This window comes from Zonotrichia albicollis, chromosome 8, assembly GCF_047830755.1.
Source record: "Zonotrichia albicollis isolate bZonAlb1 chromosome 8, bZonAlb1.hap1, whole genome shotgun sequence".
NCBI classification, from domain to species: domain Eukaryota; kingdom Metazoa; phylum Chordata; class Aves; order Passeriformes; family Passerellidae; genus Zonotrichia; species Zonotrichia albicollis.
In genome coordinates, this window is record NC_133826.1 from 23,625,470 (window position 1) to 23,650,609 (window position 25,140).

Genomic DNA, 25,140 nt, shown 5'->3' on the forward strand with positions numbered 1-25,140 from the left:
GTTACTGTCCTGTGAATCACTGCTGCTTAATGCAACTCCATTTCTGGAGTGATTGCTTAAAAGGAAAAAAAAAAAAAAAAAAAAGGAGGAAAAAAAAATCCTGTGCTCTTTATTAAGTTATCCCAGTTAAATCTTTCTGGTGAAGATATACTTCACTATTTCCTCCAAGAGGCTTTTGTATTTTAGAAATTGATTGTCAGTTAAGTTTGTTACAAGATGAAATTTGATTAGCAAATTGCTATACAAAGCCACTTCCTTTGTTAACTCTTAAAATTCTCTCTCCCACTACTCAACTATCCATGCTCTGTTTGGGGGTCACATCCTGTCTGCTCCTGCAGTAGGACAGCATTTCCTGCTCTGAGCAGATTTAATGGAAAAATCCAAAGTTTTAAAAAGAGCTACAGATATCATATTCACAGTGTTGTGCAGGAAAGGTGGGGTGACACGAGGGAAATGAGGGGAGCTCTGGGGACAATGGGGACATAGCTCATAGGAGCTTCAGCTAGTGTTCACACACTAGAGGCTTGGGAAAACTGCATTCATTCCCTTCCCTTTTCAGACTAAAGCAGTGTTTTGAATACCTTGCTTCCATTTCCATGAATTACCATCTGATCCATCTTCTCATCCTTGGCTAATTCTCCCTGCAAGTGTGGGGCATGAGATGAGGAATATGTTACTGCAAGAACACACAGCTGCATGTTATTCTCCTCCTCATTCAGCCTCTAAAAGACCTTATTCAAAAAAGTCTGTTTTGCCACCCAGGGTTGCTCTTGCCTGTCCTAAATGTCAGCCATGTTACCCCCCAACACATTGAACAACACCACCTCCCTCTCCCTTCCCAATGCTCCTTTCTGGCACTTGCCCTGTGACAGCACAGCCCTGGAAGCTGTCTGGTGGCAGCTTTCTGCCCAGGCCAGTGCCTTAGAGGGAAAGCCCGAGGAAGTAGTTTTAAGCAAAGGGTATGACAAAATTCTACTCTCAATCCCACCTGGGCTGCTTCCCCCAACAGCACAACCCTGGCTTAGGAAATCTTCTAAAATTTCAGAAAAGTGCCTGCATGCCACTGACACCCTCCTTCTCTGCACCTCTGGTGGAGATCCAGGCTGTCCTGTAATCAAACATTGACTGAAAGAACACCCTGGGGCTGGGGACAGCCACAGTGGGGCTGGGGCTTCATGCCCCTTCCCAAAATCTAATCTGTCAGCCTGAGAATTGCACTGTCCATTTGTTAGTGTCACCCAGTGCTGCCACCCTCCTCCCACTGGCCTCTTGCAGGCCAGAGCTGTGTTCAGTTACCAATGCACAGGCAAGGAAGGGTTCAAGGAAAGCTTCACAGTAATTCAGAGGTTCCTTAGACATGTAAACTCTCAGAAAACACTCTCGGAGGCACAAACCCCCGTATCAAACCAATGCCCAAGGTATGTAGTTGATGAGCAGAGCCAGGGAAACCTCAAGAAACAGCTTTTAAAACTTGACCAAGTGGGGAACCAATTAATTGGCATCACCAAGTTAAAATTTGTTTCTCTCAGACTAGCTTTGTGACTCCTCCCCTGCCCCAAACTCAGTAGCTCCTACTGGAGTTGTAGCAGAAGACATCCCTGCCCATGGCAGAGGGGATGGAATAACATGAGCCTTAAGGTCCCTTCCAACCCAAACCATTCTGTCATTTGAGTAACTAATTTAAACTGTAATTTATCTTTTTATACTGCTACTTTCTGTATTTTTTGTCCAGCAGTAAATGAAACAATCCAACTTCATTTTTCATTTCTCATTAGTTTCACAGTTTCATAGCCAATGATATTGGGTCTGTCTGCAAAGGTAATGGGAAGGTTTAAATAAATAAGTCTCACTGCAGTATAAAAATAATGCAGCCATTTCACCATATATCTGAGGGGAAGGGTGTTAGGTACATTATCAAAAACTAAGATCAAAGTCTGCAAAAAAATTAATGCACTGATTTTTAAGTACTGCCTTAGGTAACTGCAGTAAAATAATAAATCAGAATATGTCAGATTAAACAAGGAACTTACACAGCAGTATTTAAAAATACCTGAACATGTTTCAAAAGCTTAACTGATACAAACTAGGAAGGCCAATAAAGCTGCCAATTTTATATGATAAAACTAAAAAAAAAAAGGTAACAAAAATACAGCTTGGCACAGTCTAATGGAACAGGAACTTGGAGGCTGCACACTCCCATGGTGGAGACTTTCCAACCTCTCTGGAATACCTGCTCCAATGCTGTTTGACTGTACTCATGGTGAGATAATGTCTTATCATACCTAACCTGATTTTCCCTGGTATAAACTGCTGCCTACTGCTGCTCCTCCTTCCACCATGTGCCTCCAGGAAGGGTCTGGCTCCATCTTCTCTGCACCCTTCCCTGAGCTGTGGAGTTTAAATAGGAAAAGTTATATAGGTAAAGGAGAAAGCACTGAAACAAAAACAAACTTCAGTCTTCAACACTTGCTCAAAAACTCAGAAAATGGCACTTGGAAGTCTAGTAGTGCCCCTTCCACTCTTCACTTCCCACCCTTCAGTTCCTTCCAATGGCATTTTTGAAATGCTCACAGCAAATCTTGCCCTCACAGGGGACTGACCCCTTTTCCTTCTTACTATTCACAGCTCCAGCAAGGAAAACACTGGTGCTGCTCAGCTGTGCCAGGATAGGCATCTTTGGACACCTCACACCACATCACAAGGCAGCAGCATTTCCTGCATGCTCCTGCCCCTATGCAGGTTCTACACCCAGCATTTCCCGGCCCACAGCATCCATGGCATGCCAGATACATGCACTACCTCTCCAGTGATGCTGTGCTGCTGTTCCACCTCTCTACCCACTCCCCTGTGTGGTTCCAGGGCCACCAGCACCAGCCAGGGCTGAAAGCAGATTAGCTCTCTCCTTATTTCAGCTCTCTTCCTCCTCCCTAGAGGAAGCAGAGCCACTGCCAGGCCTGTGGGACATATCAGAGGTGAATTTGTTCTTAGCACTTGCTAATTCCTCAGAAAGGTGATTACTCCCTGGCACAGAAAAACCAGCAAGATCTTATCTTTGAACCCATTATTTCTTCCCATTGGTGACAGCAGAACACGTGCCTTTACAGAAGTTATTAACAAACCCCCAACCACTTCTAGACACCACTAAATAGCAATGGCTCATTTCCTAAAACTTTAAATTACACACTAAATACATCAGTGGCTGGTTTTGTGGCTTCCTCCCCAGCTCCTGGCTGTGCCAGGTTACAGTCTGATTTTCTGCTTTCTCCCCTTTTATTTCTAGCTTTGCCAGAACATCCTTGTTTTACAACAAAACTGTTAAGGACCATGAAGAACACCTTCAGAAGGCCCCACTATCCAACTTTACTCAGCAAGTTTCAAATCCTTTCAAGGCTGCAACTCCCCAGCAGCACAAGTTCTTAAGTCTTGCTCCTATCCATGTTTTTGTCACCAAAGACCTTTCAGAATTCCCACCTAAAAAAAGGTTCCTCCTATTTCAGAGAGACATCATTTCACAAGCTGTAATACTTTGGTTTACATTACAGATTAAAATATAAATTAAATAAGAATAATGCTAAATGAGTTTATATTGAAACACATTATATTTGTTTCTATATATGTATGTACAGGTATGTGTGTGTGCACTCCCTAATGACAGCTAGAGGAAGCAAAGTCATTCTCCAAAAGCTTCTACTCTTCCAACTAGCATGGTCAACTTATCCATTGCAACAATTCCCTGTGCATAAAAGCTAATGAAGCACTGGAAGGTGGTGCTGGTGACCAGCTGGATCACACAGACATTCAGGAACAGAAAGACAATAAATTATAAGAAGCAGTAGTAACTTGTTCACAGTTGGGATGAGGATAATGTTATGGGAAACCTGAATTGTCTACAGTTCCAGGAATAAAAAGCCAAAGCTCACTGAAAGTCACAGATACACTGCAGTTAATAATAAAAGCAAAGATCAGATCTGACACAAAGAAATGACAGAAATCATGTGGAATTTCTCCCAGCAGCCTAAACTCTTGTACCATCAGATTCAGCAGGAAGCTTTCTAATACCTCCATCAAAACCAGAATTCATCTCAGGGATGCTCTGATCACTGCCCCCATCTCAGCTATGCACATTTTCCCAAGTAGGAGATGCCTTGAAACCAACTCAATCCTACATCCAAAAGAAAATGCTCCCAGTCCTTTCTTGATTCCATCAGCCCAAACACATCCAATCTCTCCTAATTCCCAGCCTCTGTGTTTTCCTATGTTTGCCAAGCCAAAGCCTTTCAGCAGATGGAAATATTTTAGAGATGGTAGCACTCTTCAGATAATTTCATAACCCACTTGAGTGGGTTTCAGGTTAGGAATTACCTACATTTCTAATAAGACTAACTGCAGCAAAACTTTGGTCTGCTGCATTTTACTGATTATAAAACAAAACCAAACAAAGAAACAAACAAAACTCCATAGCAAGTCTACTCCAAATCTACTCTATTCCAAAATGTTCTGGTAGACTTTAGTTTCAAGAAGCAGCCAGTATTGTTTGCATAGTTCTAAATTCTATTTGGTTACAAATATATATCTATATACACACATACATACACAGGTACATATGTATTTTATATTGAAATATCATTTGAATGACAGTGATTAAAATAAGGATTCTGAGCTCCTATTTAGGCCCTTTAACTGCAGATATCAACACTCTGTGCATGGCTCTCACCTTGTGACAGGAGTAATGCTCACCACAATTATTTTGCTATGGCAGTGGATCCCAGGCTTTCCAACTGCAGTCCTGGCCACAGACTCAGCTCCCAGGGAAAACTCAGAGTCCAGACCCTGGCAAAAAGTCTCCTTGAATTACAGCTTCTTGACTTATGGAATACTATGGATTGGAAGGGACCTTTAGAGGTCATCTAGTCCAATCATCTTGCCATGAGCAGGGACTTTTCCCATCTCCAAAATATTTCCAGCAGAGCTTGAACAGCATTTAATGTCACTAATGGCAGAAACGTTTGGATGCTGACACGGCCATATTGGCAGGCATGTCATGGATCAAAGAGGAGAGTTTGGTAAAGTTTAAATAATTTTAAGGGCTGGTTTTTGTTGGTTTTCAAGATGCACGATCCTATCTACCTCCCAGGCCACCTTCCACCCAAATCAGTTTAATCAGCTGCACCTTTGCAGCTGTCTTCCTATTTGTATGTTGGATTCTGCTGGAGAGATGAAGTCAGCAGCAAATAAAAGCTACAACTCTGCTCTTGCAAAGGCCTTGTTAGGGCTCATCCTTGGGATCCTTGAATCACCCAAAAGTAGCAAGGACTCTACTCCAAAACCAAACTGCTTGGAATCACTTCCTGAAATGGGCATCCCACAGTTTAGTGACATTCCTATTGCAGAGGTGTGGGGTGGAAATGCAGCCACAGAGCTGTAACAAAATGAGAGCAGGACAAGCAGGGAGGGCTGTGCTGTCCATGTACTTCAACCTTGAGCTCACAGAGGGCTGCAATGCTGGCTCTGTGCCCTGTGTGCTGAGCCAGCCCCATGATGCTTTTCAGCCTGTTCCCAGCGCTGTTCCAGCTCTGTAGAGCTGTCAGATGGGAACGGGGTCAGTCCCTGCCCACCTCTCTGCGTTTGAAACAGCAGCAGAGACACAACATGCTTTCTGCTCTTCCCAGCACCCAAACTAAAGTTAAATTATACAGCTCACAGCTTGAGAACATTGTAGAGAAGATGTAGGAAGGTCCAAGGACTGAACCTGATAGTGGATAATGCTGAGAGGACGAGGAGGGACTGCCCATTTGCACTGGCTGCTCTGGCTCTCGCCAGGCTATCCCTGCATCTTACTAAGCTAGCTCTAAGCATGTCCTCAGCCTCCTGCAACAGATTCACATTCCACAAAGCCTCTCATTCATCCCTCTCTAGCTGCTGGAAATACAAAGCACAATTTGTTCTCACATCCTCTCGTTGCATTTTGGCCTCCTCCTTTTGCATTTTGGCCGCCTTCTTTTCCCAGCATCACATCAGTCATCCTGAGACAAAGAGGTTTAGCTTTTCTCCAAAGCAGCAACACAGTATTAACACAATTCTTGCTATTTTCACAGCTATTCACAGGTAACCTGGCAGCAGCAGGGAACAGCCTTGGCAACCATCATGTCACTTGGCTGACACGTGGCACCAGGGCTTGCTGCAGGCTTAAGGAGATAACCACAACTCTTCACATTTGGGAGGTGAGTTCTTTGGCAGCAAAGAACTAAGAAATATGTCCACCTCCAAGAAAGCAAACTGTAAAACCAGAGTGTGTTCTCCCTGTTGCCTGAGGCAAGAAAACAAATGGGTTAGTAAGCCCTAACTCTAAAGCAGACAAAAATGTAACGTACAGAGGTATTAAAACACAAGAGTTCTCTTCACATCCTCCTTAAATCACAGTTGAAATCACAGTTTTGGCAGAACAAGATGCAGCTAGATGTGGGAATGCAAAGCTGTGCCTCAACCCATCACAGAAGCATTCACACTTGGAAAGTTGGCATCTGATTCTCCACAGCTTTGGTGCAACTGTAAAGAGCCACACCAACGCAGAGGCAACAGGACACAGTATCATTCTGTTAGGGAAAGCACCTCTAAAGTAGCTACACCGCTGCCAGAAAATTCACATGAGGTTCCTCCATACCGTACAGCACCTCCAACCCCTTTTTTCTCGAACCTTGGTCTCATCTGCACTCAGGAAGTCGGCCCTTGAAAGAAATGTCCAATAACGATTCCTTCAGAACTGGTTCCACTGTCTAGTGCTAGATGGGCCTGAACTGGTTTCAGCACTGTTCAAGAAATATTAGACATCATGATTCCCACACATACATACACATCCATTAAATGTACAGAAATAATATCAAAATGATTCCCACTACCATACCTTATACTGACTCTAGCTACAAGCTATAAACTTCACCTCAGCGAGGCCTGGGCAAGAATATTGGCTCTTTTGCATGCAATCAGAAATGATCATTTATACAGTGGCAACCTCTGCACAAAACAAAAAAACCAACAAAAACCCAAAAAGAAAAGCAAACATAAAGGAGGAAAAAAGAAAAACCTTTCACAAGCTTTGTTTTCAGCCTAGTAAGCTATGAAGGATTAATTTCATGGTTTTCACCAGGCCACTTGAAGTAGTGAATCAGCAAACAGGACGCGCTGTTGGCATCCTGTACTGTTTGAATGCTTCTCCTTTCACAGTATTGATACAGTAAAATAAAAACCTGCTCAAGAAACTCACAGTTATGCCATGGGAACAAAGGCATTCACCATTTTATGTCAGCCCTTCCTCACTATGGTTGCCATCTGTCTCAGAGAAATGTTGCTTGTGTAGCAGTTACTGCACCTTCACCCTTCTCTTCACAGCAAGCTTAGCAGGGAAACTTTCCCACTATATTTTATATAATATATGTATATAAATAATTTTATGTTTTTATAGTTTGGTAGTATTCTTTTAAAATTTCTATTTTAAAACACTTAAAAATCTTTTAAGCAACTAAAAGTAACTTTTTATGCTCTCTAGTGTGAACAGGATAGGATTTCAAAGTTTTTAACTTTTTTTTTTTCATTTTTGGTAACTTCAAAAGCTATGACTAAAGCAGCACATCTCCACTCCTCCCTGCACCTTGATTGCAACAAAACCTACCTTGGCCACCCTCTCACCTCATCCTCTGCCACTGCTCTCTGGCAACCTCAGTGTTTTGGTACCGTGATGTTTGACCTTTGCCAGGAAACCTGACGGAGCTGGTTGTTGGGGTGGCCAAATCGCTCCCTGTGTGATGGATGCCCTTGACAGGAGAGGAGGAAGAAGGCACAGAAGGAAAACGGAGGTGAAATATCAGTTTTCCTGTTTGAAATGGTCAATGAAATGGTACTTTGCAGGTACCCAGCTCAGAACACCTGCAAAGGTTCCTCTTGTAGGATCACATCCCTGTTACACGTGATGCTGGCACCGAGCCCTTTCCCACACACAAAAACGCCTTAGAGCCACATCTCTTTTTGAGAGAGAGATGGGAGGAACAGGGAGACTCCTCACACATAAAAAAATCTATAAATCAAGGCAAGAATACATCACCCTTCTCCAAATTATTCCCTCCAAAGGGGCAGGAAAATGATCCCAAGTACCAATTTGCAGATGGGGAAAGCAAGGGCTGGAGATGTTTCCATGTGCCCAAAACTGCAGTCAGACAGCAGGCCAAGCTTTATTGTCACTTGGTCAGTCTCCTGCCTGCTATGCCCCAGCTCTAACCTCTCATCCAGCTTTCTCACTGAAGCAAGAGGAAGTGTATTTCTTTTTCAATGTCTCCTTGTTCCTCCCATCACCTTAAGGTTCAGAACTTCACCCTTCCTCATCATGTACACATTATACATCCTCAAGAGAACTCCTTCACCAAACCTGATATGCGCAACCTGTCGTCCATTTCCCCCCTTCATCATGAACAACTTGGCATCAGAACTAGAGAAAACTCTTAAAATATTGCATATTTTTTTTAAAAAAGATGTCAGGATATTTGCACTTATCTGCCTGTCCCATGCTTTTCTGGTTATGAACCATGTAAGCTCGTGCAAACACCTACAATACACACGCAGGCATGTCTCTCCAGGTTTGCTAAACTTGCTCTAAACATCAGAGCTACTCAGAATACAAAAATGTTAAGTCCATGCAAGGGGACAGAGTTGTGATTGCTCTAGGAACCGTTCACTTTTAAGTCTCCTGAACTGTTATAAGGAAATAGAGTAAGGTTCTCTTTTCTTTTTGCGTTTCATTGATAAAAAAGTTATCAAACTAGTTTGTAGAAACAGGTTTAAAAGCAACCACCTGCGATTGCTCGGCTGTGACAACAGCATTGCAGTATTCCCATATCCCGTATTGCTGTTCTAAAAGATCAAGTGTGTGTCGAGGGGGGAGCAGGGGTGAAAGAGGACTTTGGTAGCCAGCCCCTAACTCTGCAATTCAGCAACTCCAGAAAATCTCTTCCTAATCCTTGGCACCACCTGAAGCATGGCAGCACTCCAGCCGGGATCTCAGAGTGCTCTGAGCTCTCCAGATCAGCACCAGCAGAGGACAACCTCCTCTGCAAAACCCCTCCAACCCTTCTCCCAATGCATCATGCAAACCTCACAGCTGCTAAATACCACTCTCAGTAGCTGAAGTACTTCCTTCACATTTTGCTGATCTCTGGAATACCACTTTGTAGCTGTGTCCACTTTAACAAGGGGCACCAGGGCTGCATGCCTGGAACGGGCAAGCCCAAAGCCCTAAAATAACAGTTTAAATAAAAACGTAAAGAGACACACCAAAATAAGACAGGGATAAATACACTTGGGCAAGGCAAAGTTCCACCAGGACAGTATTTTTGTTTTCTCTGCTGTGGCAACTACCTGGGGAAGGGAGAAAGGCAACAGCCCCTTGCCCCTGCTCTCCCCTCGAGCGGGAGCATGGATATGGCTCTGTGGCTGAACCCGGCACCGCCGGCGGGACGCCCTGCTGGGCCACAGCGCTGTCCAGAAATACAAATGACTGCTTGTCCCAGATCACTACAGAACAGTAAAAAAATTTAAAATCCTGTCGATCCCTGAATAAGAAGTTGATTGACACAGTTGTTCTGTTTTTCTCCGAGAGGAGGAGGAATAAGGGAGAAAAACATTTAACACTCTATGGGTGTGTGTGTGGGTGTGTGAGAGGAAGAGAGAGAAAGAGAGAGATTTTTCTATTTTGGCAACATCTTGGGAGCTTCTTTCTGTTCAGTGGTGGCATTGCACTAATTACAGTACCAGCCTGCCGGGTCGGTGCTGACTCTTTAGAGCCAGGAATGGGAAGACTGTCCTTTCTCCTGGCACTTCAATCCGGCCCGGTGGTGGACACAGAGCCCTGGGCCGTCTCCCCCACGGCCACAGCCTCCTCCTGCGGAGGAGATTCCTCCTCTGCCTGCCCCCGGGACGTGACGGTGGTCTCGGGGGAGATGCTGTGGGGCCCCTCCAGGGGCAGACAGCCGGGGTGGTTCTTGCGAAAGTGCTGGTTGAGGATGGCCTGGAAAGGGAAGCTTTTGCCGCACACGTGGCAGTGGAAGGGCTTGTTGCCCGTGTGCTTGCGGATGTGATACTCCAGCTGATCCTTGCGGGTGTACTTCTTCCCGCACATGCGGCACACGAAAGGAGTGATGCCCATGTGCAGCCGCATGTGCCGGTCCAGGCTGCCCTTCTGGTTGAAGGATTTGGCGCAGTAAATGCACGTGAGCCGTGGGTTGTACCGGAACCAGCGCTCGGAAACCTCCTGCTCCCGCAGATACTCCACGTAACCGCTCACTCCCAGCATGGCTGATTCCTCCCCCTGCCAAGGAAACGGCAGAGATTTAAATTACAAGCGGCCTAAAACAAGTTGCAGAGAAGATCGGGCCCAGGTCCAGCCAGTAAAGTATGTGCCAAACCTCAAAATCAGCAGCACTAATGTCTGTAACCTCAAGCACACATTTAAGTGCTTAACTGGGGCCTCGGGGCTGAAGACAAACAAGCAATCAATTAGAAACCACTGCTGCAAAGGCCCTCTCTGCCAAGCCATTCCCTGGATCTGGTGAAGAAAAGGCAGCCCTTAACACAAGGACAATTGGTATTCAGTTGCGGACCACATGTCAATACTTGTTACTTTTTAAAAAATTTGTGCCAGTTTAATTTAAACACTTGGGTGTATCACCTTCTGTTTCCCTTACTGAAAGTCCAAAAAAAAAAAAGAAGCCAGCTGAAGAGCTTGCAGTAAAACAAAGGAAGAGCAAACCACAAATCGTATCTGAAAGTCTTCAGGTGTCATTTTACACAGGTATTTATTCAGATGTTACTTAGAGTTCATTTTACAGTGAGTGCTATTTGCCTGCCTGGCTGTGTAATCCATCCCAGCCCCGTGGCATTGCAGGCAAGGATGTGCCTGACCCAGCTTGCACAGCAAAGACTCCTCTGTATTTCCTGAAGTCACACAGACAAACAGCCAAGAGCAACCTGAACCACAAGCCTGGTCTCAGGACAGACACTTCTGGCCATTGTATTCAGATTGAGCAGAAACACACAGACTCCAGAATGCTTCTGTGCTGGAGATGCACTGTTTACTCCCCCAGTGCTGCTTCCCAGTGGTGCCAAATGTGGAGAAGCAACCAGCAGGAGAGCATCTCTGCAAGCCAGGGCTCTACAGGCATGAGCAGCAGTGTACTGTGCCAGGTGCTGCTGAATCCAGCTGTACAGGCATCAAGGAGACACACAAAGCTCTGGTTCTCCCTTTCCACTCTACCACTGCCATTGGGCAGGGATCACTGCCAGGCTATTTTAGTATGGATAGCACGATGCCAGGAGAGTGGAAGGTGATGATACTTCCCCATGGTGTGTAAAGACTAAGGTTTCATGTTTGAGGCTGTCTCACTATGGAGAAATAAGAGCACTTTTTCTGTAGGCAGAGCTAAAATTGCTTAATATGTCACATTTACCCTAGAGGGTTGGTTTGACCTGAAATTTTTGCAACGTCTTCTGAGGACAGAAAACAAAGCTTTGCAAAACAGGAACAAAAAGGTATCTGTCATTTTATGGAAGTGTCTAACAAAGCCAGCAGAAGCAATCACAATTTTAGCCCCCTTGCTTCACTTGCTCTTACTCAAGAGCAAAGCAGCCTAGTATCTCCTTACCCACCTCCAGCCAAGTCCTTAGCTTACACACTGACACATTCCTTACCTGTCAGGCTCACAAGAGTCTTTCTGCACTGTGCTGGCTGACATGCTTGCACTACAGTGGCACTGAGACACTAACTGGATGCAACTAAATTACACCAAAATGATAAAGCACAGGCATTACTGCCATGTCCCACTTTGCTGCACTCTACAGCCCACTGCCCTCCCATTTCTGTGCATCTCTCCCTCCTACCCCAAAACTGTGCCCAAGAAAGCAGAGAATTCAGAGCTCCTTTATGTTGCAAAGTCTGCTGTGGAGAAGAGATAGAGACCTCTCTAAAACTCCACAGCTCTTTGACAGTGCACCCCAAAAGGTTTATTGGTGTAGTGCCTGGAAGGCTTTTGGGAATGGTCTTGGTACCGGCATAGAAAGATTCAGCTGTTGTCACCCGTCTTCCACAGAAGCCAAGCCACACCTCCTCCCTCTGCTCAGGCATTTGCTGCCAGTGTTTGAGGGCAGATCCAGCTCTGCAGGCAAATGGGGTTTCTCCTCAGGAGTTGGTGGCCTGCCCAGAATAAGGGTGGATATTTATGCCCTCAAACAACAAGAGAAACTCCTTGTGTTTTCCAAGTATCTGGCCAAAATCCCAAACAACAGCCAGAACCCATTTTAAATCGTACTTGCCCAGCACATGTTCTCCTGTGAGCAGGTAGATCCTTTGCCAAAGTAAAAAGCCTTGTATCACACACATTATTGCTTGCAAATAAAAAATATGATAACTTCATCACCACAAAGTCCCCTTCACCTTCAAGCCAACGTTTACTTGCAAACACCTTGATCTGCCTACCTGGGAACTGGGCTGCTTAGGCTCATCCATCCGCCCTGGAGACTCGCTTTTCGATCTGTACCGCTCAGTCACAGCAACCATGCTGCCAGAAGGGCTGAATCTGTGGGTGGGGAGAGTGGAAATGGGATTTATAATGGGCATCAGGGCACTACAATGTGTAGAGCAATGGGTGAGCAATAGAGGCACCTGTACAGCATCTCTTCAGCCTCATCAGCTAACACACTGGAAGTGGAACAATGCAAACATAAAGGAAAAAACAAATCATACCGGTCTATGGTTTCAGTCTAAACATCTGAGAAATAAAACTGAGTCATTTGGCTTCCAGTTCAGCAACAGAGAGGGATTGCTATCATGAATAAGCCAATATGGGCCTGGTGACTCAGGAACTGTACAGCAGGACAGAAATCATTTCTCAGAGGACACCTCTTCTCCAGCACCCTCCTCCTCCATTCCCAGTGTGAAACACAAGGAATGTGATGGACTAGAGGTGGGAAACAGTGCATACAGACTGCAGTGCAAAAAGAGATGCTAGAGACTAGCTGATCCAAGGAAAAGGTCTAAGGAAGTAGGAAAGCATCACTCTCCAATATTATTCCCACTGACTGATTTATTAAGCAAAAGTGACAGAATATCCACTGCTTCCAGGTAGCTGTTTCCCCATGGACTTGAGCTAGAAGAGAGGCAGATGTGAAGGGAAACCCTAGAATTACAACCCCCCCAAATAAAACAGACCTGCCCTTTATCAAATCCATTCTCTGGCCTGAGCCTAGGGGAAGAAAGCAAATACTGGAGTGGAGGGGAAGCAGATGGATGGAGAATCCAAACACAGCGGATTTCAACACTCATTTTCAACAAAGGCTTTCGGCTCTCTCATATAAATCAAAACAACAGTGGAGGCCACTGGGTTCCCCATTTCAACTGCCTCAAGATGTAAACCCAGGGCCCACTGGGAAGACCTTGACCTACAGCTGGTGTCTGGCTTGTTTCTCAGCCAGAACCATGCCCAGATCTCTGGGTCAGAAGGCACCAGTGTAATGGAGATATGTAATACATACTGTACATGACCTCATTAATCCGAGTGCTGAGGCTGAACTAAACATCTTCTTTCAAGAAAAATATCACCTCAGCTGAGACACTGAGAGGTAGAGATCCCAACCTCTAAGAGCTAATAAGTAATTTCCCAAACTAGACCCTGTGCCTGGAGATCCTTGTCTGATCACTACCCAGCCAAAATACTATTGCCCAAACTGGACACACTTCCTAACAGCTGGTAAAAACCCTTTCACTCTTATGCTTAAGATGGCCAAAGGAAATAGAAAGAGGAAATGTTCCAAAGCGACTGACCCAGCCAGGTCAGAATCTTGCATAACCTCCTGTTAAGCCAAGGTGAATAATGAAGTTTAAGAGCACCCACCTGTCGATCTCACTGCTGGTGGGCCTGACCACTTTGGCTCCAGAGGAGCCTAAGGCAAAAGCCTCCTGGCCCAGGGATCCGTGGCCCGTGGTGTCGATCACCATGGCCGTGACCTCCTCAGCGCTGCTGCCATCCTCTCCCGAGGGCTGGTGCTCTGTGCCCAGCCACTCCTCCAGGTTTTCTGTTTTAATGCGCACTCCTCCCAGCATGCGCACCTCCTCGTCGTTCTGCGCCCCGCGCTCTCCCATGCCCGTCTCCACGTACCACTGTCCCGCCCTGTTGATGCGCAGGATGGGCTCCCTGCCTTCCACATCGGAGCTCTGCTCGATGATCTGGGGGCTGGTGGACTCCTCGGGCGGGCTCAGCTCCCGAATGTCCAGCACGGTGCTGACCTGGCCCAGGCGGCTCCCCTTGGGGGTGTTGTGACGGGGGCTCAGGGGACGGTTCAGAGTCGGCGTCGCCCGGTGAGACTCGGGCGGCCTCTCCTGATGCTTCGTCCTGCTCTGGCTCAACTCCGCTTCCACCTCGGCCACGTTAATTTTGAAATGAATCCCCTCGAGTATCTGCGTGCATTTGTCTATGATGTGCTGCATCTGCAAGAAGCTGGCAGCTGTCAGGTAGCTGATGATGTCAGCCAGCTGCAGACATATCCTGCCGGTGTAGCAGAAGGAGAGGAGCTGCTCGAACACAGAAGGGTTCTTGATGACGGAGATGGACACGGTGCTCATCTCGTTCAGGGACATGTGGTCGCGGAAGTAGGGGGAGCTGGCGGCCAGCACCACCTTGTGCGCACGGAAAGCCTGGCCCTGCACGTTGACCACGATGTCACACAGCCGGCCCTGCATGCGCAGCTGGTTCAGGTGGCTCAGGACAGAGTTGCTGAAGTTGGGAATCTCCAGCTGAATGTTCCCACTCTTCTCCATGGCTGTCCCAGCTGCAGGTGCACCACTCTACTGGAAAAGGGGGAAAAGATCCCATCGTTAGCAGAACCAATCATTTGAAATTAAAACTTTTTTCACCTGCTTCCACACAGTTTGAAACACTGGAGTTTTTAGAGACCTTCCTCACCCACTAAACTGCCACACACCTGGCAGCAGCTCTGTTATGAATGAGTGTGTTTGAGATTGCATAAAAAAGCATCCCAAAAGCTCTCTGATCTCTCCATGCTATGCATCTCCCTGCACAAGAGTTCTGCTAAACCAGTTCCCAACAGGCCCCCATTCCCTGCAGCTTTAGCCTGCAAAACACTTTGTTCTACCAGCCTCAATAAAAGCACATCTGCATGTGAAAAGAACATTAAAAATGGCACAGGTATTAAAAATAGCCACCTGATTGCATAATGGATTAAAATTCTCACCACTTGTACCTCCTAAGCATCTTGAAAAGAGAAAGTAATAGGGAAAGCTCCTTTGTAAAACAGGAACCAGGAAGGAGACACTGAGACCTAAATCCTTCTGAGACTTTTGAAAAGTTGGCCAGCACACATCTGACCTCAAGGCATCCTAAGTGCCTTGTTAACCTGAGATATCCATCATCTGTTGCACTTCTGACACATGCCAGGAAATATATAACAGGACAGTAAAAAAAAAAAGCTGTGGCCCAGGAGAGCTCAGAGAGCTTCACTCGGGATCACTTTTGCAGGGTCCCAAGAGACTTCACAGTGGTCATCACTAAGTCCCCATCCTGGCCATACCCTAGGTCAGTAACTCCAGGACTCTTTCCCAAGCAGAGCAATAGTGGGACTGTTCCACTTGGGCTACAATTCACAGTGGTGCTGCTCTGCTCGGGCTGCAGTCCAGGTAAATGCTTCACCCAGGCTGCACACGGCTCATCCCTTGTTTCCCACCTGGGCTGGGATGTTCCTCGTTGTTCCCACCTCTACCTGAGCTCCTGGCAGACTCAGGGAGCACCTCACTGCCCAGCTGGTGCAGTCAGGGCCAAGTCCACCACGGCTTATCAGGAGATCTCAGAGCAGGGCCAGGGAGGGGACTGGGGATGCACCACCACATCATCACATTTCCTTCTGGCAAAGTTGGAAAAGAAGCCCTGACCATATATGGTCAAAAGTTGGAATGAATGAAAGTGAGACATAAACTCATCCAAAAAGAAAAAAAAATAAAAAAAAGGCAAGTAAATAAGCTTGTTAAAGTCCACTCATGGCATAAGCAGCTCCCAAGCTGGAGAGCATCTGAAGTGTGGATTGAGCAGAGTTCTGCAGATGACAAAACCATTTCAAGCAGGCTTGGGAATACCAAGGCTCACAGTGCCCACTCTGAGGAGTCTCTGAATGGAAGGGATTGGCACATGAAGAGCATGTCTGACTTTGGAGGACTTTTTATTTGGAACTGATGAACATTGCAGCATAGCATATGCCCAAGCAGGCTCTCTGCAAACCTGGCAAACCCAGTGACTAAACACGAAGTTGCAGGACAGCCTGTCAATCTTGTGGAGCTGTGCCAAGGATTTCTGAGTGGCAGGATGGCTGAGTATCCCTGGGGAAGTCAGACCAGTGTGCACAAAGCTTCACAAGGTGCAGCTGAACAGTGCCAGGTCGTAGGGCTTCTTCTTTCCTTCCCCTATCACAGAATAACAGAATGGCTTGGGATGGAAGGGACCTTCAAGCTCATCCCATCCCACCCCCTGCCATGGGCAGGGACACCTTCCACTATCCCAGGGTGCTCCAAGCCCCATCCAAGCTGGCCTTGGACACTGCCAGGAATCCAGGGGCAGCCACAGCTTCTCTGGGCACTCTGTGCCAGGGCCTCACCACCCTCACAGGGAACAATTAATTCCCAATATCCAATCTGAACCTACTCTCTGTCAGTGAGAAGCCATTCTCCCTCATCCTATCCCTCCATCCCATGTCCTGAGTCTCTCTCTGTCCTTCCTTTTGGCTCCTTCAGGCACTGGAGGCCACAGTTAGGTCACCCTGAAGCCTCCCCTCTCCAGGCTGAACCACCCCAATTCTCTCAGCCTTCCCTCACAGCAGAGCTTCTCCATCTCTCTGATCATCTTGGTGTCTCTTCTGGACTCACTCCAACAGCTCCATGCCCTTCCCTATCTTTCGGAGAAAGCAACAAATCCCACAAAAATCAGAAACCACAGTGCACAGCTCTGTGCCAACACAGCATTGGGAGCAGAACACCAACTGCACAGAACAAGGGGAAATAGAAAACCCAACATCTTACCTGGAGTGCTGTGAGTTACATGCAGTGGGAAGGAAATGGGGGTGCTGCCTTCTTTTTTTCTTCTGATGTAGTAAGAAGAAAACTTGTTGCCCCCTTCCCCTTTAGGAGGTAAAAAGAAAGAAAAAATGAAGTGCAGAGGAATTGGGCTCTCCCAAGAGCAGTTGTGAACATCAAGCTTTGTCATTCTTGGTTCTGCTGGAGGATCTAGCAGCAGGATTAGCTCACCATCTTCCCAAAACAGCTGTTCTTAAAGCAATAGGCCTCAGAGTACACTCTCAAGGAAGGCAAGGGTGAAACACCCCTGCCAAGGCCACAAGCACCCAGGGAGGCAAGAGGGAGGCAGAGGCTGACATTGGGATATACAGAAATAGAAGGGCAAAAAAAATCATCAGCCCTTAACTGCTGAGCATGGCTGGGTATGGCTGTGGTGAGAAGGCAGCTGCTCCCTAGAGACCCCAACAAATTATCTGTGAGCTCAACAAATTATCTGTGAGCTCCTGCTCCAGAGGCAGGGAAAATCCATCTACTCGTTATAACCCACAGAACCCTGCTCACCCAGTGCCAAGGAACCTGCACATTATGACCCACTCAGAGGCTGGGGAGAGGGAATCTGTCTTTTGGTTCAAACTACTCTGTCAGAGGCTGATTTCTGCCCCTCTGAGTAAGGGAATCTCTCAGAGCTCCTGCACCTCAGCCCCAGGGCAATGACATCCTGATTTCTGCCTGCTCTGGGAAGTCCATCACCTCCAGCCACCTTTAGGTGCAGGCTGAGCTGAGTCAGCTCAGGGCACACACTGAGACACTGCTCTTTGTAATACCAAGTGTCACCAGCTGAGACTCAGACTTAGCTCAGCAAATGCCCTCCAGCCTGTGAGGCAGCGACCAGGAGTGGGTGGAATTCCAGATCCATCAGGGAAGAAGCAGAGACAGACCACCCAGCAGATGATGTCACCCTGGAAGCTGCACTGAAAACTCTCAGCTTTTGGGCTGAGATTTACCGGGACTGGGCAACTTCAGAGACTATCCTGAGCTGGAAGGGACCCACAAGGATCACTGAGTCCAACTTCTGGCCCTTAACTATAGCTTAACTATCCCACCCTGTGCCTGACAGCATTGTCCAAACCCTCCTGGAGCTCTGGCAGCCTTGGGGCTGCGCCCATTCCCCGGGGAGCCTGCGCAGTGCCAGCACCCTCTGGGGGAGAGCCTTTCCCTGAGATCCAGACTAAACCTCCCCTGACAGAACTCCAGCCGTTCCATGGCTCCTGTCCCTGGTCCCAGAGAGGCATACTTAGAATCCCAGAGTGGTTTGGGTTGGAAGGGACTTCAAAGCTCATCCGTTTCACCCCTGCCGTGGGCAGGGACACCTTCCACTGTCCCAGGGTGCTCCAAGCCCCATCCAAGCTGGCCTTGGACACCGCCAGGGATCCAGGGGCAGCCCCAGCTTCTCTGTGCCAGAGCCTCTCCACGCTCACCGGTAACAATTCCTTCCCAACAAACCCCTTGGGCCGCCTGCACGTTCCAGCGGGACTCCGACAACTCCGAGCCCAAACACAACTCTGAGCTGGGACAGGCGGCGGCGGCTCCCGGCCCGTCCGCCGCCCTCCCTCAGCACCAGGCTCCCGGAGCCCGCTGTCCCGGCCCCGGCGCTCCCGACCCTCCCCAGGCGGGGCCCGCGGCTCCTCCTCACCGTGACAGCCGCGGCCGCGCACCGGGGCTGCGCGGGGCGGGCGGGACCGGCCTCCCCCAGCCCCCGCCCCTCCCGGCCTGGCTCCTGCGGGGCGGCGGCCGCGCCCCCGCCGCTCCGGAGCCCCGAGCGGCTCCGCCCGCCCCTCCCGGCCCAGCCTCACCTGCCGGGGGTGGGAAGGGCCCGCAGCGCCGGCCCGGAACCGAAACGCGCCAGCGCGGGCCGCGCCCCGGAAGGAAACGCCGCGCGGACCGTACGCCCCCGGCCCGCCCCTGCCCGTGGGCCGCGCCCCGCTGGGTGTGGCCGCGGCCGCACCACGTGACCTGTGCTATATAAGGTACGTCCTCCAACCGTTCTCCCTTTTCCGCTCCCGCGGCCATGAGGGTTTCTTGTCCCTCTGGGGCCCTGCCGGTGAGTGGGGGCGATTCCGCGCTCGGGGTGCGCCGGTGCCGCTCCTGGGGGCGGCCAAGGAGCTCCGCGAGTGCGGCCCGGGCGCGGATGGGAGGTGGCGAAGGAGGATTGAGGTGGATTGCGCGGCCGGGCCTGGTCGCGGCCTAGACCGCCGGGGACTCCGCCTCATGGCGGCCCTGGGCATGCACAAGGGAGGCCCTGTGGAGCCCACACGGGTTTGGGGGAATGCCGGGGCAGTGCAAGGCCTCAGGCGTTGAGTTCCGGGCTCTGGCCTACCAGGGTGCTGTGCATGGGATGGGGCCGTGCAATATGGCGGGATCACGTGTTTGCTGCAAACACAAGCGATAGGTCTCCGCTTTTTGTGGATTTGGGTTTTTTAACAGAGCTGGGCTCTAAGGAGCTTGTTTTTGCAGATAAATGGGAAAGTTGTGCAAAGAGCAGCGGTGGCGTTATGGAAGGATTCAGGGTCCCACACAGCTGGGATGTGTTTGCATGTAGGAGGGTTAAGGGCTGGCTTCCCGGCCCTGCTGGGCTTTGGGAAACATTGGCAGGGTGCTCTCAGGCACATCGGTGACTCTTGGCCTGTGCGAGTCTGAGAGTTAAACTCTGCGGTCCTTGTGGGTCCTGACTCAGCACATTTGAAGAGAAGTGGCTCACTTCGCTTCTATATGCTCAGCACGTGATGAGAACTATGTTGGTAGGGACATCTGAGAGGGTGATGAATGCCAACATATCTGAGCTGGGCATGGGATAGTTCTGATGGCCTTATCCGGAAAGGCTGAACACCACTGGGCCTTTGAAGCAGCCAGAGTTCATGCCTGCCCCAGTGATAATGCACCAGAATTGCTTTTGTAGGAAACGAAGTAGCTTAATGATCCCATCCTGCTTAAAAATACAAAAATAGCAATTACCTTTTGTGACCTCAGTCCTTTAAAGAGCCAACACTTAGGTTGCATCAGGGGAAATCATAAGACTCAAAGTATTTTGGGTGTTGCTTGGATTTTTCAAAGTAGTATTTGTGAATATTGCATCCTTTTTGGATAAAGAAAAACTAATATGATTTCTTGTTTTCAGTTCTACATGTATCAGCTATGTTCTTCCTTCCTGTGGCTTCAGTGCAGGTAAATATTGCTTCTGAAATACAGTTAAAATTAACAGGTGTTGGGTTTGTGTACACCAGCTAGACTGGGGTACTGCTGTATCAGGGAATTGCAGTGTCAGAGTTGTAATTCAGGCCTTGCCTGCAGTGTCTCGGGCAGGCCTCACTTCTCTGCTGGGAAAAGTCACCTGTTTACTTGTCCTGGAGAATGTTTGTTTATGAGGCTCCTGTTGATGAACTACCGCTCATTCTGTAAGCAGAGTGCAAGAGTACCCCCAGGGCCTTTCTTCCTTACTGCTGTTTCTTTGTTCACAGCTGTAAATAATGTTTTGGGAAAACTGGAGTACGTTGTAGAAAATTGTTAACTATGGGAATTGATACTGAGTAAATCCCAAAGCCTGTGATGGTTTCAGTATAAGAGTAGTGGACAGAAGTGATTTCTGAAAACTCCATGCTGAGGCTTTCCAATGTGGTTGCCAGAGAAGATCCCTAGTTCTGCAAACATCTCCATCTAACTTTTTTATCTCTTTCAGATCCGTCCCCAAATGTGGAGACCTAATACTACTTCTTTCCAAGGTAAAAAAATTATTCTTAAAAATTTAATTTAAAGTTATGCTTAGTGTTTGTCTAGACAGCATCTGCTGCTCTGATGCTGTCAGCTGAATTCCTTGAGCAAAGCTCTCCCTCTGGTGCCACAGTGATGACACTTATTTGCTACTCTTGACCAAGAGAGTGATGAACACTATTACCACCATAAAAGTTTTCTGAGGCACAGCAGCTTCAAATTCCCCTCGATGTTTTGACTGCTGAACAGACTGTTGACAAGTGTTTTACTTCTAGGATTTGAACCCTGCACTTCAGAGGGATGCAGAAGGAACATCATCCCCTGGTAAGAAATACGTACTTCCTGTTGCGGTTTCTTCCACAGAGCTGTTCAAACACTGCAGTAAGAAGGATGGCATGTGTTTTATGGTTCATTTCCACTAAGACCAGGAGCCATCTATACTTGCTAGTATTCAAACTTGTAAATATTTCTTTTTTAATTGGGGAAATGTCCTTGTCACAGCAGTCCCAAGAGGGGATTGCTTGGTGCTGTGGTTGCAGAGCAGATACAGTGATGACTGCATAGTTCAGCAGAATATCCTGTGATGAACAAATGCTTCGCCCCTATCTGATGTATCTGGCTCTTGGGATCTCCCAGCAGGGGCTGTGGGCTTTGGGCACAAAGGGTGAAGGGATCTGACTTTGTTTCCTGTTCTTGCAGGCACTGGGAGATTGAACTATAAGCTGTCACAAGGTAAGTACTGCGCCTCTGACATCTGAGAACTCATTTAATCCCTGCTGTGTGCAAAGGCTGCTGTGTGATGAGTGCATAGTTCAGCAGATGACCTGTGATGATCACAGTTCCTGTCTTTCGCCAATTTCTGATGCAGCCTCTGTAGCTTAGGCAAGTTCAGACAAATCATGTGGGAAGCTGAAGGGGATACACTTTTGGTTTTTCTCTACATTTATCTCAGGAGACTAGTAAGTAGGTTAAATAATAAAAAAGTAGTAAGATGAGTAGAAAGATAGAGTAGGATGTGGTTGTGAAGTCAAGCACAAAACATAGCAGAATAAGGTTAATCAGGTGTTGGTGCTCCAGGTTCTAAAAGTTTCTTGTTGCTTTGCAGGCTGCCCTTGACAGATGGGCCCCATGCCTTTTGTGTGAGAAACCATTTCACCTGTTACTGATGTTGGTGAAGACAAGGCCTTCCTAATTAAAGGTAGTTACTTAAAATTCATTTTTTACACGGATGCTACTTTTGTCTGTGCTGCATTTGAGAGTTTGCTTTTAGAGATGCTTGCAAATTCGTTTTCTTCTTAAGAAGTGAGAGGCAAAAATTAGTACTGTAAGTGTGCTTTTAGCTGCCTGTATTTCACAGTAAAAGCATCAAGTAATTGTGGTGTTAATGATCTCTAGAATTTTCCTGTTAAAACTAAATGGTGAATGCTATGTTACTGTGACTTCAGTGTCCAGAATAGTTACCCTTCACATGCCCAGCTTGGTTACACAAACCTCACATCACTGAACTCTGCAGTTGCAAGGTTTGCTCCTTCCTGCAATTTCAGCATTGGTGAGGTGAGGAATGAACATCTTAGTATTGAAGAGTGCTGGGAAATGGCTTTATTACAACCTGCCTTCACAAGGGGGAGATAGGAGTGTTGCAGCCTACTGTAAATGATGTTGAATCAGGTCTCTGATCCCCATGAGGAGGAATCAATCAAACCCTGATACAGTAGTTCACTCAAGCTGTTCTTAATACTGTAACTTCCTGCTGGACCTCGGCTAATAGCAGATTTTTCTTTGCAGGCTTCCAAATGTTTCTCATTTTGAGGTAAGTACTTTTTTTTACTTCCTAAATGTTGGAATTTCAACATAGGCCCATAAGTTAAGTTTTTAACTGCTTGTCAGCTAGGGGGCATGGGGCCCATTGGCTGTGGCATGCATCTCAGCCAAAACAAGAGGATCTTTTAAAGGGGAGCTGCTGGCTGGAGCCCAGTCTTGACAGGCTGGTGTGCACCAAACTATCACAGTGAGCTCCTCTTGAATTTGCTCTGATGGCACTACTTAAGTGTTTGCCCTCTTGCCCATAGCAGCCTAGCAGGGCTGCACAGGGCTGATAGTGTGAGCTGCCTGTGTGATGAGATGTGACTGCCTTGACTTCAATCATGGAGGTCTGTAATTAGCTCTATCTGACTGCAGGCACCTGACTTGGGTTTTTCCTTCTGTGCTTGTTTCTGTACTGTGCTAATGGTTTGCTTTGATCCAGGTGTGATGGAGCTGCGAAGTGATGGAGCTGAGAGTGCTGCCAGCAAAAGTAAGTTAGAAACACATGAGTGTGATTGTCAGAACTGTGTGATACAGGGAATGAGGAATTTACTAGATCCTGGGTGTTACAGGGCTGGCTGCAGCAATAAGCAGGGTTCTTGAGTTTATTGCCTTTTCCAGGTGAAAAAGCTGGATTTTCCAGCAGCCTGCAGGATTCACTCCCCCAAGGTGCTGCATATCTCAAAATTACTGCTTAGTGTAACTAAAAAAAAATAGTGGTGACCATTTTAAATGTGTAACTGGTATGGACTTCTTGAATTCCTACTCAATGAGAAAAGCTCTGTGCTACCAGGTTGCCACACATTCTGGGCTAAATAAATGCAGGACAATAGCAGTACCTGCTATTAAACTTCTTGCTGTTTAAATTGAATAGGCAGTTTCAGGGAGTGGCACTGATCTTGAATGCTTAGATGTTAAATTGTTTATCTCAATGGCTAGATCAGAGCTCTTCTGGTGATGTGAATGAAGATGTGGTTGGGGCTGAGGTCAGATCCCCCTTTAAAGGGTTTGTCACAAAGATAAACCATTAAGCTACTCTTGGCATGTACTGTTTGTGATGAATTCTAAACAATGGGAATCTCTCTGAAAGAGGCTGAGGAGAACTCTTGTGCTGAAACAGTACCCACATTGACACTTGTTCAAACCACTGCCAAAGGTGTGTTAGTACAATTTCCCTTCTTTACAGGGTGATGCTTGCATGGAGTTTGAGAACCAAGATAAATATGCCTGAGGTAAGTGTAGAATACATGGGATTTAATAATTCCTGCAGTATTGTCTTTGTGCTCAATGCCTAAATAGTGGTGCCTAAAATTAGTCCTTTAAGATACCTGGTTTTTCTGGCTGTTCTCTGGGCACTAATGTAACACTGCACTCTGGAATTGAAATAAAAACATTGTCTGTGGCTGTCACTGCTCAGAGTTGTTACTAGTAATCTTTATATTGGCTCTACACAAATGTAGCTCAAGTTCTAGATTATTGCTGTACAAACTTGTTTTCAAACAAAGTGGAACACTCCAAACACTTTAAAATTGAAGCCATGGGACTTGTATTTTAGGTACTTAAAATAATGAAATACAACATTGTTCAGAGAGGCAGTGTCACAAATCAAATTAGTAGCTTTTTACTTTCCCTGATTCTTCCAATGTTAAGAATTCTGTATTTCCAGTTAAGTTAGCATTTGTAAGCTGTGTGTATCCTCTTTGGGTGTTGTAAATTGAATTTGAGATACCCAACTAAAAGTCAGTTTCCTTTTAGGTAAAAGTTTAGTGAATAGAAATAAATAGATAAACTTTGCATTTAGTGCTGCTGTCTGTTATTCTGAAAGTATTTCTTTGTTCCTCAGGAGGGGACTGTGCTGTGTCTGCGGCCTCACTGGGTAAGTCCACAGAACAGGTGAATTGTACTAAAAACTTCTGGAAATATTTGTAGCCACTGATGATATTGATTCTGCCAAATGAGTTCCTGTGATATCACCCTTTCCGTTCCACTTCTGTCTGAGGTTACAAAACTGTTTTGGAGCTTTTAGCAGTTGTGCTGCTGCATATGCTAACTGTGTTTTCTTGATTTAGGTGGAGAGGCAGCTCTGAAACTAGCATATGAAGAATTGAGAAGGTGAGTGTAAGAGCAGTAATAATGTATTTGTTGGAACAAGTGATGATAACCTTAGCTTGAACTCTCTCACTGAACAGAGATGAAATCCTAAGGTCTGAGATGTTCCCATCAAGTGTGTTGTGCTGGTTTGGTACCTTATAATGGTTCTTCTGTCTGTCTTAATAGGTGGAAGATTGGATGAATGGGTTACACTTGCATGAACAGCATTAAAAAAGCCAATGTGTTTTTACCTCACTGGTAATGTTTGCCTGATGTTGATTAAAGTGAATAAAAATCTGTAAACTCTACCTGGTGTTGTGACCTCATTTCTGGCTGGAACAGCTTGATGCAAAGTACCTCAGGCTGCTATA

The 25,140-nt window shown here is 46.9% G+C and overlaps 1 protein-coding gene, 1 long non-coding RNA gene and 7 other non-coding genes across 12 annotated transcripts; 8 read left to right on the plus strand and 1 right to left on the minus strand.

The window, feature by feature from the left end:
- Positions 1–64: 64 nt before the first annotated feature.
- Positions 65–19,087, minus strand: ZBTB37 (zinc finger and BTB domain containing 37). Of its 4 annotated transcripts, none has more exons than XM_026793440.2 (5): positions 18,964–19,087; positions 17,117–17,215; positions 13,929–14,878; positions 12,515–12,614; positions 65–10,351 (listed from the first exon to the last, which is right to left on the minus strand). In XM_026793440.2, the coding sequence occupies exons 3-5, from the start codon at positions 14,849–14,851 to the stop codon at positions 9,863–9,865; spliced, it is 1,512 nt and encodes a 503-aa protein (XP_026649241.2). In that variant the 5' UTR covers positions 14,852–14,878; positions 17,117–17,215; positions 18,964–19,087; the 3' UTR covers positions 65–9,862. The 4 variants fall into 4 exon arrangements, with proteins under 4 accessions (XP_026649241.2, XP_005487118.2, XP_074402377.1 ...); XM_005487061.4 differs by having other exon boundaries at positions 13,929–14,881; positions 18,964–19,086; XM_074546276.1 differs by lacking the exon at positions 18,964–19,087 and adding an exon at positions 18,804–18,954.
- A 17-nt stretch (positions 19,088–19,104) lies between these two features.
- On the plus strand, positions 19,105–25,077 carry LOC102064989 (uncharacterized). The gene is made up of 12 exons (XR_003380368.2): positions 19,105–19,211; positions 20,286–20,332; positions 20,844–20,886; positions 21,151–21,199; positions 21,575–21,607; positions 21,981–22,073; positions 22,661–22,685; positions 23,121–23,168; positions 23,865–23,910; positions 24,522–24,554; positions 24,748–24,790; positions 24,956–25,077. It is a non-coding gene; the product is annotated as an uncharacterized LOC102064989 (long non-coding RNA).
- LOC113459298 (small nucleolar RNA SNORD74) lies at positions 19,880–19,958 on the plus strand. Its single transcript, XR_003380422.1, has one exon. It is a non-coding gene; the product is annotated as a small nucleolar RNA SNORD74 (small nucleolar RNA).
- On the plus strand, positions 20,706–20,772 carry LOC113459295 (small nucleolar RNA SNORD75). Its single transcript, XR_003380419.2, has one exon. It is a non-coding gene; the product is annotated as a small nucleolar RNA SNORD75 (small nucleolar RNA).
- LOC113459292 (small nucleolar RNA SNORD24) lies at positions 21,001–21,082 on the plus strand. The gene has a single exon (XR_003380416.2). It is a non-coding gene; the product is annotated as a small nucleolar RNA SNORD24 (small nucleolar RNA).
- On the plus strand, positions 21,420–21,492 carry LOC113459294 (small nucleolar RNA SNORD77). The gene has a single exon (XR_003380418.1). It is a non-coding gene; the product is annotated as a small nucleolar RNA SNORD77 (small nucleolar RNA).
- Positions 21,662–21,746, plus strand: LOC113459293 (small nucleolar RNA snR60/Z15/Z230/Z193/J17). The gene has a single exon (XR_003380417.1). It is a non-coding gene; the product is annotated as a small nucleolar RNA snR60/Z15/Z230/Z193/J17 (small nucleolar RNA).
- LOC113459296 (small nucleolar RNA SNORD79) lies at positions 23,725–23,800 on the plus strand. The gene has a single exon (XR_003380420.1). It is a non-coding gene; the product is annotated as a small nucleolar RNA SNORD79 (small nucleolar RNA).
- Positions 24,606–24,680, plus strand: LOC113459297 (small nucleolar RNA SNORD47). The gene has a single exon (XR_003380421.1). It is a non-coding gene; the product is annotated as a small nucleolar RNA SNORD47 (small nucleolar RNA).
- Positions 25,078–25,140: the final 63 nt, after the last annotated feature.